Here is a 16,733-nt window from a genome sequence, read left to right on the forward strand (position 1 = left end):
TTTGGTCCGTTTAGTTCCAAGCGACACCAATTAAAACTAGCTTGTGAAAAAGACAAGCCTGAAGAAGAAAGATTCCTACCACTGCACACTTTTCATTTATACTCCTGGGTAACTTTGTATGTGTTAGCTGTAGTGTTTCAAATTATCTTGTTATGCAGCTGGATATATGACTCTTCCAGCTGCATATAAATCAATATTGACAGTAAAGAGCTTTCTAATTATTTCTTACTTTTAGTATGTTATAGGGTAGAACTTTTTTTACCTGAAGAAAAGAAACACTGTGACTGGCAGTAGAAAGAGAAACATCCCTTAGGAAAGAGTATGGTGCAGGTCTCAGAAAAGGAGATGTTGGCAGTTATCAGTAGACAGTCATCTGTAGACAGTCATCCGTAGACAGTCATCCGTAGACAGTCATCCGTAGACAGTCATCCGTAGACAGTCATCCGTAGACAGTCATCCGTAGACAGTCATCCGTAGACAGCCATCCGTAGACAGCCATCCGTAGACAGCCATCCGTAGACAGTCATCCGTAGACAGTCATCCGTAGACAGTCATCCGTAGACAGTCATCTGTAGACAGTGATCCAATGACAGTCATCTGTAGACAGTCATCCGTAGACAGCCATCCGTAGACAGCCATCTGTAGACAGTCATCTGTAGACAGTCATCTGTAGACAGTCATCCGTAGACAGTCATCCGTAGACAGTCATCCGTAGACAGTCATCCGTAGACAGTCATCCGTAGACAGTCATGACTGTAGACAGTCATCCGTAGACAGTCATCCGTAGACAGTCATCCGTAGACAGTCATCCGTAGACAGTCATCCGTAGACAGTCATCCGTTGACAGTCATCCGTAGACAGTCATCCGTAGACAGTCATCCGTAGACAGTCATCCGTAGACAGTCATCCGTAGACAGTCATCCGTAGACAGTCATCCGTTGACAGTCATCCGTAGACAGTCATCAGTAGACAGTGATCTGTAGACAGTCATCAGTAGACAGTCATTTGTAGACAGTCATGCCTTCATTTTAGCCTGTATGTGCATCCCTAGGAATGCACCAAATAGAAATAACCTGTTAGTTAGCCAAACATGTTTTAATTTCCTTTTACAGCAACACATACACCATTTTCTCTGCAAATTACTATACAGTTTTCATCTTCAAGGTACTGGGTATAGATGAAACTGTTTCTTCCAGTCAGATTTTTACATAGTTTCAGTTCATGAGCTAAATACAGAGACACATCTGGTATAACTGGTGAGAGTTAATGGAGATTTATAAACAAAGAGAAACAGAGTAAGTCCCTTTTAGAATGTCTGTTCAGGAAACTATTTTAAAATCCAAGGTGTTGGCACATGCTACAACCCCAATATTTAGGAGGCAGAGGCCAGAGGAGCAGGAGTTTAAGACCTGCCCAGCTCCATAGTGAGTTAGTTCATGGGCAAACCAGACTACATAGGGAGTTATGCTGCATCTACAAGTATGTATGTGTGCCAGCACCACTTAGTTCTCTGAAGACAGCATTGCTATATGTTCATGACCAGACCAGATTCCTTACTGAGTTACATTACATCTGAGAGAACATATGTATAAGAGTACCACCTTGTTCTCTGAGGACAACAATGTTGTATGTCCTTAATAAGAAAAGACTTGTGCCAAAATTCTACTGAGAGATTAAACATTACCTTTTCTTGAAAAGATCACCTGTTCATTCAAGATTTGATATCTTTTAGTTTTTAATTGTTTTATGGGCTTAAGCTTTTTAGATTATGTATATAATTTTTTATATAAACATATTTTAAACCTCGAAGTTTTATTTCATTTTCAGAATTTGTACCTCCAGGAAACAAATAATGATTTGAGTCAAGTGTTTGTATTTCCCACAGAAGTGCATGTGTTCACCAGAACCAGTTTGTATCTCCCATAGAAGTGCATGTTCTCTGGAACCATTAAATCTGACATTGAGGGAAAGCTTTGGAAAGTGAAATTGGAATTTGTTATTTTGTCAGACAGAATTTTAAAAAGGATATGAACTCTTGTTTTACCAGTTTGTTGTTACTTGTGGGAACCAAGAAAGTGATTACATCCTCAAAATACATTCCTCATGATCAAAGTCAGTAATAATTTAACACTAATAAAAATTGCTCAATATTCAAACTTTCTCCCAACCACTTCATATGTGAAGCAAGTGCTCTCATCCACTTGCAGGTAAATGAAGTCATCTGACCCAACTTAGCCCAAGCTTTATCTAGTACAGAGTGATAGCATAGCAGACAAAAATCTGATTCTAGCTAACTGTAGCTTATTGTTAAAAGGAATTTGTATGAGAGATATCCCTGGAAAACAATTGAGTTCTGCATGTCTTCTGGTGGGGACAGTCTGTAACTTGTATGATATGCATCTAAATTGCAATCTTCGCTGTTTAAACACTGAAGTGCATGAATCCAGGCAACCATTTCCTTTTGACCAGGAACTTATAGCCTTGTGCCAGGCCTCCTCACAGTAATTGCTGCTTTTCTGTCCCCAGCCATTTGTTATCATGATGCCCTCAGTTCACTGACATGATGTATGAGTAAGGTAAAGTCATATGTTATAACACATTTCTATCTTTTGGTAAAAATGTGGACTAATGAAGTACTTAAATAATTTTATTTCGAAGTCCATGTTAGATAGGGTACAGGTAATTAAGCCTCCTCCAGAACCTAAGACTATTATAAGATTATATATATATTATAGATAATATATAAAGATTTATTAGACACAAGCTGTACCCCCAAAGCAGTTACATATGTACTGTGTAGAAAGGAATTACAGTTTGATTAGTGAGTATAAACATATTACTGATTACAGTGTCAACTGAATTATGTCATGAAATATTAAAAGTTGAGGGAAGGAAGAGTACCGTGGGCAGCCTGACGTTCCCATGTAATTAGCAATAAACAGCCCAATAGAGTGGAAGAGGGAAGACAAAAGCAGAGCTCTCCAGTACTTCTGGAAGGCTTTTGTTTTATATAAGAAGTCATTTATGCAATAAAAAAAGCAAAATTCGCCAGGCAGTGGTGGTGCACGCCTTTAATCCCAGCACTTGGGAGACAGAGGTAAGCGAATCTCTGTGAGTTCGAGGTCAACCTAATACAAGATCTAGTTCCAGGACTGCTATGGCTGTTACACAGAGGAGCCCTGTCTCAAAAACCAAAAAGAAAACGAAAAAAAGAAGAAAAACTCAAAATACTTTTGTAAATGGTTCTGAGACTTGTATGTGTGTGTGTGTGTGTGTGTGTGTGTGTGTGTGTGTGTGTACTACAGGCATGCGCCCTGTGTATGTGTATATTCATGTGTGCTCTTTACGTGTGTGGGTATGCAATGCATCTGTACCTCAGTTCTAATGTGAAAATCATTGCCTTATAGATAAAAGTAAGAATTCAAGAAACATAGCTTTAAGGTTTTTAGAAGTATGGAACAGTACTTTATAACCCTTGAGTAGAGGATGCTTAAAACTTAGAAAATCACAAACAATAGAAAAAACATTGATCCATCTATCAATATATAGATATATAAGTATATAGATAAATGATGGATGGATGGATAATGGATAGATTTTTTTTCTATCCATTAGGATTGAAACCAAGTGTCTTGAATGCTAAGCACGTAACTTTTCACAGAACTATACATTTAACCAAATGATTCTTTATATTGTGATTTTCTCATAATATTCTGATTTAAGTTTTAAAAATTTAAATGTTAAAGGATAGTTTGAAAAGAAGAGATATATATAGTGTTATCAGATATTTAGATCTATAGCGTCTAATTAATCTAGGCAAAGTCTTAAATTAATAAGGAAAAGAATGATCCTGTTTTTAGCTGAGTGGTGGTGGAACACGCCTTTAATCCCGGCAGTCAGGAGGCAGAGACAGGTAGATTTCTGTGAGTTCAAGGCCAGCCTGGTCTACAGATCATGTTCCAGGACAGACTCCAAAACTACACAGAAAAGTTCTGTCTTGAAAAACCAAAAATAAACAAACAAAGAAACACATAAATAAAAGATCCTGTTTTTTTTTTAACTTTATTGATTCTTTGTGAATTTTCCCTCATGAGTCTGATTCTGTTTTTCAGTGTGCTAAAGTTAGGACTAGCCAATCTCACAAGGAAGAAATTACTCATTATTTAAAGGTTTTTACTTATTCTGTATCACAATTTAAAGTAGTGGATCACGATAGGAAGTCAAAGCAGCAGGAACTCGAACCTTTTCACATTACAGTCATAAGAAGCAGAACAAGGAATGCTTCCTAGTGCTTGGCTTTTCCTCCATTTTGTACAGTTTAGGATCTCCTGTCAAAGGACCAACCACCTCCCCAGTCAGAGTGAGGCTTCACGTATCAGTTAACACAAGCCAGTCCTTCGCAGGCATGCAAAGACTGCTAGATAGATTGGCAACACTACCACATATAATAAAATTTTTATACTGTCTAGATTGACCGTACAGTCTCCAATAAAAGGAATTGTGAAATAAAAGTAGGGGGGTAGGAAAGCAGAAAAAAAAAATGTTCTTCCAAAGAGGAGGATGAAAGATACTGCCTACACAGTAAACAGTGACATCAGTTACATATAATTGAAAAATGAATAGGAAAACTAGAAGTCTATGAAGGTGTGCTAATTAAATGCTGGAGTGTGGTGATTCACAGTGTATATAAGTATTAAATATCAAATGATCCTTAGTAAAGTTTCTGCGTGTTAGTATTACCTTAGTAAAGCTAAGGCATTGTTGTGGATATAGTTCAGTTGGTAGAATCTAGCCAACCCTGCCCAAATCCCTTATTTCTATTCTCAATACCATATAATTCAGGTGCAGTGGTGTAATAGGATCAAAAGTTCAAGGATGTTCTTAATAAGATAGTGAGCCCCAGGCTACCCACAGCTATATGAGTCCATGTCTAAAATACTGTAATTAAACTAGAAAAAATGGGTGTGTTGAGACAGGATCTCACTGTGTTAGTTCTAGCTGCTCTGGAACTTGGTATGTAGATCAGGTTGGTCTGTTGCTCACTGACATCTGCCTGCCTCTAAGTTTTAGAGGCAAGCTATGTACCACAATGCCCTGCTAGGGGAAAAGAAAACTTCACTAAAGCAACAGTGTTGTCATGGTGTTCCTTTAAAGGATAATGGACATATAAACTAAAATACATAAGATGAAGTAATGATTCACTTGCTAAAGCCTCGTCTATCCCAATCAGTAGCCAAGAGAGGAGGTTTATAATCCGTTGAAACATAGCAAAGAAACACATGTTTCAGAGTATCATATTGGCTAACTACCAGGAGAAATAGTTCAAATATTGAGAAGTAGATTCTTTTCAGCAAAGGGACTAGAAGGGATGAATCATAGAAGTTCATCACTTCAGTAATTGTTAAATGTTTAATGATAGCATTTTCATTGTTGATTCTGCACTGATATTACTAATCCTAATACCTTATGTTTGAAGTATTTTCCTATTGCCCCATGTGTAATGCTATGAGAACTTGTGATGGGCTTCATTTTCAGTCTTCTTCATCGGACATGCAGGAGACTGTGTAGGGTGCCCAGAAAATAGGGGGCTTCCACTCACTCTAGAGGGGTATGCACAATTGTCTGTCATCATAAGTTCTGAAAATGTGAGAGAATCAGATATCCTGAGTCACCCATACTGGAAACAGAGTTATAATGGCAATGCAGGCAGAATTCGTTGCTATTGTATAACATTGGGAACAGCGACACTATAATTAAGAGATAATAAAAGGGTTTTTTTTTTCCATAAGACAGTTGTCTCTTGTAAGAGAGAGACTCATGTAAGAAAAGACCAAAAAAAGCAATTACTTTAAAAGAAGGCTAAGGTCTCCCTCCCCTTTCGACTTTGCTATTCTGTGGAAACTGGGTAGTTAAGAAGTGTCAACTATCCACACAAGGCCTAGAGCTGCACAATGAAAGATGCCATGCATGTATCAAATAGTCCTTTGTCATGTGACAGTTGGATTTGGTGGAGTTTCAAGAGTGCCCCTTTACAGTCCTACATTTAAACCTAAAAAGTATGCTTTAGATGAAGCTCCATGTTGATGGCTGTGTCTTTAATTTAAATCTACTCTTTTCAGCAATGAAGCTGGTGAAAGGAGGCCACCCACCATTCTCCCCAGAAGCAGTACTTTTGACAGGGAACAGTGGAACATAAACTGCCAATCTTTCAGGACCAAAAAAGTCTGGGTACAGAGTCTCTGACGTATTTCTTGCTGGAAGAGAAATGCAGTTTTCACTGCATCTAATTTTTAGAAGTTCTTCTATTTTTACTGTTTACCCTTTAGGTTTAGTTAACATTTAAGAGAAGGAAGAAAGTAAGTTCTGTATCTCTGTTATGTTAATTTAATGCATTATTGAATTTGTAATTAATTAAAATTGAAATTAAAAATATTGTGTGGGAAACGCACAGCGGAGTTCATAGGCTCGGTATGCAGGAAGTGCTGGTCCCTGTGCCAAGCACGACCAGCAACAACATAAGCAACAGCAGAGTGGTTCCGGTTTCCTCAGAACACACATTTCCTGTTCCCTACTCCCTGCCTGAAACTGTGGACAGGAATGAACACTGTAAGCAAAAGCCTTTTCCCTAGTCACTAAGCAGTCATCATGCATGTTGTTAGAACTGCATTTCTGAAGTGCTGCAGTAAATCAGCACAGATTTCTTTTTCCTTCTTTTTAACTTAACGGATAGAAGATCCGTTCTTAACATAAGTCCTAACAAACTCAACAGAAGATTCTTTTTTTTTTCTCGCTTTCTTTCCTCTTAAAGGAAGCACTTTGCACTTTCTCCTTTGCATATTCAGACTGCCAAGGTCACTACTGTTGCAAAACCAAGAGGGTGGCTCAGAGATGGTTACTGAGGATCTAACTTTGTAAACAGCATGGCTAATTTGGACCCGTGGATGATAAAAAGACCCTGGGCTGGCTTGATCACAATGGTTTGGGATTGCATCGTACTACTCAGAACAGCATGCAATTTAGAGCATGAATTTCTAACTTGTAGAATTCTCAGCTTAATGTAATCTACTGGGTAACTGAGACCACAGAAGCCAAGCTACGGAGAAAATTTGAACTAGTTCCCTAAAAGAAAAATTAATCACGGTACTAAAACTTTATGTATGAAATCTGGGGCTTTACACAGCACCAAATTAAGAAGTTGATCTTTGAAATGAGATAGGTCATTGATACATTATTTTAAATTTTCTGAGCATCAGTTTTTGTGCCAGTAATACTCTTGGAGGGGAAGATAGGAAGAGTCAATTATATCTGAGTAGGTGTCATATAACTGAGCAGAAGCGCTAAATTGCAAAAGGAAGGCGATGAAGCCTTTTGTGGTAGAGGTTATGGATAAGACTATTTTAACAGGGAACAAATAGAGCACAGAATCCTTAAACTGGAAATAATCAGCCAGGCTTTTTTTATTCAGCACAGTGCTTGGCTCATAGTCGGAACTAAACTGTTACTTCAGCTAGAAAATATCATTAACCTAAGAGGATTCTGGACAGTAACAACGCATTAAGTAAGATAGGACATAGCTATACAGTGTTATCCTTTGCAAATATTTGCTGAATAACATGATATATCATTATCCTTTTTTAAAACAACAAGTTTATTATTACAATGTTACAATTAATACATCATCATGTTAGTAATAACAGTTGTCCCTAGACTGCTAATCTATAATTTTATGTAGTGTATTGTTACTATATTTGTGTGTTTTATTTTTGCTACTGATTCTAGATAAATATTTGTATGTTTCCTAGAACATTTGCTAGTTAGATATATATTAATGCAATGGAGTATTTTAAAGTCATAGTCAAATGTAATTAATATAAAATGCTTGGGAAACAATGACAAATATAGAAAAATATACATTTATTACCACGTGATTATAATTCAAAAACAGTAATGACTAAGGTCTGATTGTAGGTATTTTCTCTCTGATGTAAGTCTGTTGCACAGTCATCCCTTTCTATCTGCAGAGCTCTGGTTCCAAAACTGCTGTGTTCTGATGGGATATTTTGCACATAACCTGTGAGCATCCCCCATGAACTTAACTCATTTCTCCATTACTGGTAATGCCAAACACCATAGATGTTCTACTTTGTTGTTTAGGAATTGAAAAATAAAAAATTCTCTATGTTCAGTGGAATGCAGCCCTAGCTAGATACAGGTACATGAGGTAGACTCCAGGTGAAGGATGTTCAAGGAAGGAATGCCAGAGTCTGAGAAGCTGAGAAATAGCAGGAGACTACATCACTCTTGGGAATTCAGCATACAGCTTGGCAAACAACAAACTCAAGTTTTCCTTTGTGGCACTTTTTTTGGAGGGGGGCAGGGAATGGGGCAGTGGTGGTAGAGGAGGGGAAGATCAGTATCTATAGTTGATTGAAGCACAGGTAGGGAACCCAGAAAACAAAGGGCTGGCTGAGCCATTTATAGCAAACAGATGAGGGGTATAGGATGGTTGATTGGCTGACAGTGTTTTAGCATCACTTCAGTGACTTGCTGCTCTCGGGAGATACACGCTGGTCACCCTTTTATGGAAAGGTGGGAAACACTTGAAATCCTAGGAAGTCAGAGAAATGCAAGACACTTGGCCACAGTTATGAAGACCTAAGCAGGAAACATATGGAGGCATCACTTGGGATAAAATCTGTGGCAGTGGGCAGTGTTCAGGGGTGAGGGTTACCTTTCAGAAGCTGCTGAAGTCTTAATAGAGCTCCCAAGTTTGAGAGAACCGGCCATGCTGTGTCCCTTTTGTTAAAGAACAAATTTTCTCTGGGGCTGCTCTTCCTTGCCACTGGGAATTATTTTTATTGACCTGAAACAACTCTTGCCTAGAGGCATTTTAAAGTGCTGGTGAGCCTTAGGTGTTTCACAGTTACAGCACTTGACTTGAGCTGCTATTTGTAGAGTTGCATGCTCAGCAGCGCCTCTGGCTTTGTCAGCCCACGGGTCACAAGGTGCTTCTGGACTTAAAATGGCTTGATGGTCACCAATAACCCTCCTTCCCTGATTAGCAGTGACCTGCAACTTCAGAGATAGACTGTAAGAATCTGAGCACTAACCCTTTTGTAAATCTTATAAAGAGCCGAGGGCATGATGTTAACTCATTAGTATGCTTGCTCTTCTTAGCTCAGTGTTTATAGCATTCACTTAAGTGAAGTCACTGTCCTTACTACAGTAAGAGTTTTCAATGCTCAACTTTTTAAAGTTTACTAAGACAAGTATTCCAGCATCTTCCCTCAGCCAGATCCACTTTATAAGAATTCCCAAACCTCTTAGAATCTTTGGAGTCTTAAAGTCAATTGTCCCTGCTGTTCATTCCTTAATCAACCCTCCTTAATCAAATATCCTCATAATTTGTCAAGCTATATTAGCTCCTATAAGCCTGGTTATTTTCTGATATTTTATCCCATATCCAACATCATCTTAATGGAACAATTAATGTTTTTCTTAAGTGAATTTTTTTTAATTTGGTGTTCTGAAACTTGAGTCTTACACTGTAGCTTGTGATAGCCTGAACTTTGTAGCTCCATTTGGGCTAGCCTGAAACTCATGGCAGTCCTTGTGCCTCACCTTCCTGAGTGCTTACTTGCTGGGGTTATGGTCATAAACTACCATGTCCGATGGTACACAGTCTTCTCCATAATATTAATATCTGCTGGGTCATATGTTGTTTATCTGCCTATTTAGGACATTTTGACATTTTTAGTTGGGAATGGAGCATTTATCTTCTGTAGATACCAACAACCCAGCATACATTGGGGGGTTCCATTCTAGTTTGAGGAGAGTGCTGTGTAATACTTGTGATAAATGTATGCAAGTATTAAATAATCCAAGGGAAATTAAAGCTAGAACAGAGATGCAGCTCAAGGATAGAACATTTGTCTGTCTCGCATGCCTGATGCTGGAGGTTGAATTCCAGGAGACAGGAGAAAGGGAGAAAGAGTAAGGAGAGCATTTGTTATGTTTGAAAGCATGTCATGTTTCTGGAAGGAGAGAGAATGTTAAGTTTGGAGACTGAAGGGAGTATGTACGATGGTACAGGAGTAGGGAGAAGGCTCCTGGATGAAATAACACTTGAGCAGAGACCTAATTAAAGTTAAGGGGCAGGTCATGATGCGATCTTGAAAAGAAACATTCTATCAGGAAATAGTATGAGGTTTGTGTTAGGAATTATTCATGTTATAGCTCAAAATAACATCCTTCAGTGTGGAACAGAGATAAGACTAATGATTGGCTCAGGATATTGAAGAGTTAGTGATAGTTTCACTGTTGACCATCTCTAGAGCCACTGCCAGCTTTTAGAAAAATAGCACATGAATGTATAGCCAGTCTCCATGCATCCCACAGTTGTTCTTCATTCCTGGTGTCCAACCCATTGTGTTTGGCAAGATAAGCCTAGCTTTCTGCAGTCTCAATAGCAACTCTATGGAGATGGTATTGGCGAAAATCAGAGAGCCTCTCAGCCTACCACTGTGCACAGCAGTCCTCCTTTTCCAGTTCACTTATTTACAACCCACAGTCCCCTGAGTCAATGGAAGTGATAACAGTTCTTTACTCAGAGCTTTGTGGTGAGAAGATTTACTGCAAACTGACTGTAGTCAGTGAACACTTGCTTAACTCAGTTATAATTGACCAGACTATGCCAGTCATAACTATAAAAGACTGTAATTATAATTAGAAAAAGGACCAGATTACATCTTACACATCTGTGGAAGATGGAAAAGTAGCAAGTACAGTAAAGGTGATTGGCATTGGTCCTCGGGGGCAGTGTTTAGGTTGCTATTTCACATGAGCTGCTCTTCAGAATCTGTTTCTGATAGGTGTGCTCTAGTGATGCTAAAGAACCTCTGCTTGGCTTCATAGACATATCTCTACCTCATGTTAGAAAAGAGATCTATAGATCTCTGCATTGAAGCTATATCAAGATCTCCTACACTAGTCTTAAAGCCTCTGACTCAACACTAGGACCACCCCCCCCCTATATATATGTGTGTGTGTGTGTGTGTGTGTGTGTGTATACATATACACACATCTTGTAGGAAACAGGCTTTTCTCTGTTTCTGACCAGCATTTAGCCAGTGTTTTGCTTATACAAAGTTATGCAAAGTGTCCACATATATTAATATATGGGCTAAAGTCCTCAGAGATTGTATGAAATTTCAGGAAGGGATCAATTCTGATATAACATGAATTCTAGATTATACCATGCTACTTCAGAGCCCATTTCAAAGCAGGTGGCATAGCCCATGGTCACTCCTATGTGTTTGATTATCATGTGGGCAGGATCAGAATTTATCGTCTCCTAAAGTGCCATGACTACCTGCTAAATTCTCCCTCGTGTTAATTCACCTTTTTCTTTTTTTTTCACAAAGGAAATTATAATGTACCTTTTTTTAAAACAAATATTTTCAGCACATAGCTTTAAATTTTACCTAGTAGAAACAGAAGGGATGGTATTTTCTATTTCCTCTAGAAACCCGCAGAGCGGATGTTTTGAGGTCTTTCTTGCCAGGTGGCCATCTCAGTGTGCTGCTGGCAAGAACACTTGGACTCTGTAGGTGGATAGTTACCTGAATCCCAAGCCGAGAGTCCTGATAATTCAGCTAAAAGATATTTGTATATGAGTATTTCCAAAAATTAATCGGGTGCCCAAATTAAAAAAGCCAAATGTATACTTAACGGCTGACTAAATGCCCCTGCCCCTGTGTTTGCGCTAACATGTTCAGGAAAACAGCATACAAGTGATGACATTTTCTAGACCCACAATTCAGTGTTATTAGAATAAGTGATAAACTTTTGTCTGATCTGTGTTTGTGCTTGAGTGACTAGTTGAATTAATAGAACTGGTGAAGTAGGTAGAGAAAGTTTGCTTTATAGTCTAGAAAAACTAAAGGAATAGTAAGACTTATGAATGAACTGACTATAGGAATGTTTGAGGTAGCGCCTAAATCTGCTTATACTACAGGATCTGTGAATGCTAAGGATTCAGGAGGTCTGTTCTCAAATCGTTCTGAGTCTAGGGAAAGAGACATGGCACTGTGGCAGTATCAGCATCAGCCTTCTGCAGAGACTGCCACTGAAGTGACCCAGGGCTGTGCTTTGGTGAAGCATTGTGAGAGAAGCAAAGGGAGCAGTCCTTTCAAATCTCCGCTTTGACATGTCTCTTGAATTCATATGTATCTCTCATCTCCCTGTCTTTGTTTTCCTGGGGTTTTGTTTTTGTCTTTCTGGGAGCCATCTGTCATGGAGGACAGAGGGTAGAGCTGTGCTACCAGGGCTCTGTTTCCAGCTCTGTTTCTCTGCATTCATTTTAAATAAAGAGGAAAGTCATAATGCCCGCTCGGCAGGATTACTGGGAGGATGAAATACAACAATTCATGGATAGTGTTTTAGAACAAATAGCTTTAAAGGAATTTTTAGTCATCATCCCATTGATAGCTAACAAATCAGAACATTAAAAAAAAAAACCTATCATCATGTTGAAGTTTTAAACTGTTCTTCTGAAATGCTGATTTTTGTCAACTAAACTTTTACATTTTTCCCTTCTTAGCTCCCAGAGGAAAGCGGGGATGGAAAACCTTCTATGCTGTCCTGAAGGGAACCGTTCTGTACTTACAAAAGGTAAAGTGCAGTGGGTAACCAAACTGTACTGCTCTGAGGACACTATCGAAAACATGGGTGCACACGTCTCCCTGCAATGACAGTTTATTGAAGTCTGTGAGCTGTGTCAATTACTTTGCCTGCCACTCACCAGATAAGCCTGACATTACTTGATAAGGGTCCTTGGCAGTCAGAAGTTCTTTTCTTCTCGTCTTAATTACAACTAACTCCCAGATCACATGGTACCATATAGACTGGCTTTCAGAGAGTTAGAGAGACTACTAAAGGAAAAGACAGAGAGCCGATGGACACTCAGGGTCACGTGGTGCAGAGTCACGTGATGAGGTATTACAGCCCACTACCGGCTGAAGTAGTCAGGAAGTAGTTCACAGCAGAGCTTATTCAAGCACAGGTCCAGGACCTTGTTGAGTTGAAGTCCCTGGCACAGGAGGTAGGAGCCTATCAGCTATAGATTCTATAATGCATGCACTGCATAATATGGCAATTCAGTAGATGGTGGTGATAATGGTCTTCCTTCCTTCCTTGATCTGGTGTGATTGACAAGTTCATGAACCTAGATTTTTTGATTTGATTTTGATATGCCCATGTGTTCCTGATCCACTTTAGAAAATTCGTAAATTATTTTCTTTGCATGAACAAGTCATTAGTCTGTATCTTATGGTTTGTGCTGGGCAAGTGGTAGCTTTTAATCACAAACAAGATGTAGTCATTCTTATTAGCATTTTCACTCAGAATGCAGGCAATAAACTGCTATTGTGTAGTGCCAAGTCACTAGGACTAGGTTTCGCATGAAAGTTCCTGTTCCATTTAGTATGGAGTATCTTAAAGCTTGTCAGCAGCTTAAAATAGGGAGAGCCTGTTCATGCCCAACCGAGCTGTACAAAACACTGACTGAACATGTATCATGTTATGCTAAGGTATACAAAAAAGCCACATCAAACACCATAGCATTGTAAATTGACCCTTAGTACCTCTCTGTTTCTCTATTGTTGTCTCTCTGTCCTTGGGTACATGTATGTGCATGTGTGTGTATGTGTTTGTTAGCCAAAGTTATATGTACATGATAAAAACATGATCAGGAAAATGGATAGGAAATGGATAGGCTCTGTTCTAATTGTTCCGTAGGCAATATAGTAAGCTGACCCTAAATACAGACTGGTAGCAAGGTTTGATTTCATAAATAGTTCTTACATAGATTGACTAGCCCTCTAGTATATTATTTAACTACCTTACTTCCAATCACACATGTACATGCATACAGGCTTTTATGTCTTGAAACTTTTCCACTTGAAGTTCAGATGTATTCCAGTTTCCTGGGTACATTTTCTGTCAGATTCCTTTCTTCCAGTTCCAGACCTTCAGATCTGTTCATGTTTCAGTTTATGCTTCCTATCGCCATGAAGGGTGGTCTCCAGAGCTTCTAGCTCCTAACTTTGTGTGGATGGAGACAGGAAGGTTAAGTGATAACTATATGCTTAACTGGAAGCTGTTCACCACTTAGTAAAGGCCAGCAGGGTTTTACATGCTCTGTACTATGAAGAGGCAGGGATGAATTAGGGCTGAGAAGAAAGGCACTGATATCCGTGTTACCTGATGAGTTTAGAGAGGGGGACTTCTATATACCCTCTGAAATGTTAAAAATATTTTAAAATACTTACATTGTTGATGATGTATCTGTGTGTGTGTGTGTGTGTGTGTGTGTGTGTGTGTGTTTGCATGTGCATCTGTGTGCAGTTGCCTGTGGAATCGAGAAGAGGGTATCAAATCTGGAGCTAGAGTTGCGGAGAGTTGTGACCCATCTGATGTGGGTGTTGGGAACTGAGCGTCTGTCCTCTGGATGAGCAGTACTTACTGCCGGCCCTCTTCTAGCACCCTCTTAGATGTTAACACACAAAAGACATTCCTGGCAACATGGCAAGTCCAAGAAAAATATACCAAGAAATGAATAGAAAGATTGTGTGTGTGTGTGTGTGTGTGTGTGTGTGTGTGTGTGTGTGTGTGATGTATCGGAATACATATGTATGTGTGTATATAGTCTTTATTTTATATTTATAAAACTTTTATAATACTGCTGTTGAGTGCCTTTTAAATACCTAGTGATCATTTGTATATCTTTAGAGACATCCTATTCAAGAATTTTGTTTTCTTCAAACAGCATTTTTCTTGTTCTTTGACGTCGGTTTTTGCTTGTTTTGTGAGTGAGTCCTAGATGTCTCTTGTTATTTGGAGTATTGAGCACCAGGTTCTTCTCCCATTTTCTAAGGGTATAGTTATTCAGTGTTTAGTTGTTCAGTGTAATGTAGTCCTACTTGTTTGTGCTTGTCGTGGTCTATCCAAAAATCATCACCAACAATTTCCTGTTTGTTTTTTTCCTGAAATGTTTGTAATTTAGGTTCTTAAATATTCAGTATGTAAACCCTCTAGTTAATGGGTTTTTTGTTTTCGTTTATGTTTTGTTTTTATTTGTTTGGCTTTTTTTTTTTTCTCTAAGATGGATATGGATGGAAAGATTTCCCAGCACCATTCTGTTCCTCATGGTTTATCACTGGCCTCTGGTAAAGACTTGGTCCTATATTTGGGGGACTTTGGGTTTATTCTTCTACATATTATTCTGCCTTCAGATCATGCTGGGCTGGAGCTTTGCTACAGGATTTGAAATCAATACTGTGATTCCTCCCACATTCATTCTCCATTCTCTAGATTGTCTTGGACACTTGAGGTTCTTTGTGAATATAGAATTTATTTTTAATTTCTGTAAAAAAAGTGTCAATAATATATTGATTCAAGTAAATCTATAGTTTCAATTGAATAAAACAGATATTTTCCAGCCCTGTATGAATCTTCTGTTAGGGTTTCTTATTCCTAATAATTTTATGTTTATTGACACATTTGTAAATGGGATGATAAAGTCCTCTTCAAGTTGTTTTCTGTTAGTCTATAGAAATGCAGCTGATTTTGTGTATTAGTTTGCATTATGCAATATTGCTGATTTTATCTATTCTAATGGGTTTTTGGTGAGTTTTAGATTCCTTACATACATAAGCATATCAAAATGGGTCTAATTTTCAAATAATTTCTTCATTATATTGATAAAAATATATTGAATTTTATTAAGTTCTTTTCAAAGATTTGTTAAGGTATATAAATATAAGTGTGAATCTCTGTATGAGGTTTTTATGCTTTGGTTGATTTTCCATTGCTAGATTATGCTTTATCCTTACTGAGAAATACTTTTAGTTTGGGTCTTGATAATTTTACTGTACCATTGAATTCCGTGTGCTGTGGTTATAGGTAGGATTTTGCATCTATGTTCATCAGGAATATTGGATAGTAATTTTTCAATATATATATTTAATATCGTGGTTATGCTGACCTCTAAGATGAGTCTGGATAAGTCCGTCTTTAGTGCTTTGGAAGTGTCTAAGAAGTAGTGGCATTAATTCTTCAGCTGCTTGGTGGGATTAGTTCACTGTTGGAGTCATTTGGTCCAGGCTCTTCTTTGTTGCAAGGCTTTTGGGTTTTGATTTTTTTTTCCATTATTGAGTTTATCTTCTTACTGATTATAGATGTGTTAGTAGGTTCTGTTTTTCCATGATTAAACTTTGATGATTATGTTTCTAGTGGTTCATCCATTTCTTTTAGATCATACTATTTTCATAGAGACTTCTTAATTTCAGTGTCATCAAGTGCAGTTATTTCACCTCTGATTTTATTTGAGTGCTTTCCTCATTTATTATTTTAACTAAATATTGACCAATTTTGTTTGGGGAAAAATACTTCTTAGAGTCCACCATTTATTTCCATTTATTTTCTATTCCATATCTTCTTGTATTCTAGTTCTTTCCTTCCTGTTATAGCTTGTTTAGACATAAAATTCAGAAAATTATTGTTGCCTTCCTTTTTACTGTAGATGGATATTGCCAAAATTTCTTACTGGAGCTACTTTTGATTCATCCCCTAACTTTTGATTTCATTAAGTTTTGTCTATTTTCATTTGTATCAAGATAATTTTCATTTTTTCTTTTCACTTCTTCAAACATTGGTTCAAAGAGTTGCAAGAG

The 16,733-nt window shown here is 38.0% G+C and overlaps 1 protein-coding gene across 4 annotated transcripts in view; it reads left to right on the forward strand.

The window, feature by feature from the left end:
• Window positions 1-16,733, forward strand: part of Psd3 (pleckstrin and Sec7 domain containing 3) — a 372,681-nt gene that overhangs the window by 308,693 nt on the left and 47,255 nt on the right. For all 4 annotated transcript variants that reach the window (XM_041674594.1, XM_041674595.1, XM_041674597.1 and 1 more), the window contains one exon: window positions 12,602-12,672. In XM_041674594.1, the coding sequence (XP_041530528.1) occupies window positions 12,602-12,672 (71 nt within the window). The remainder of the gene's footprint in view (window positions 1-12,601; window positions 12,673-16,733) is intronic.

Source organism: Microtus oregoni, unplaced genomic scaffold (genome assembly GCF_018167655.1).
Source record: "Microtus oregoni isolate MIOR12 unplaced genomic scaffold, Mior012 000025F_ref0000491, whole genome shotgun sequence".
In the NCBI taxonomy this organism is placed as follows: Eukaryota; Metazoa; Chordata; class Mammalia; order Rodentia; family Cricetidae; genus Microtus; species Microtus oregoni.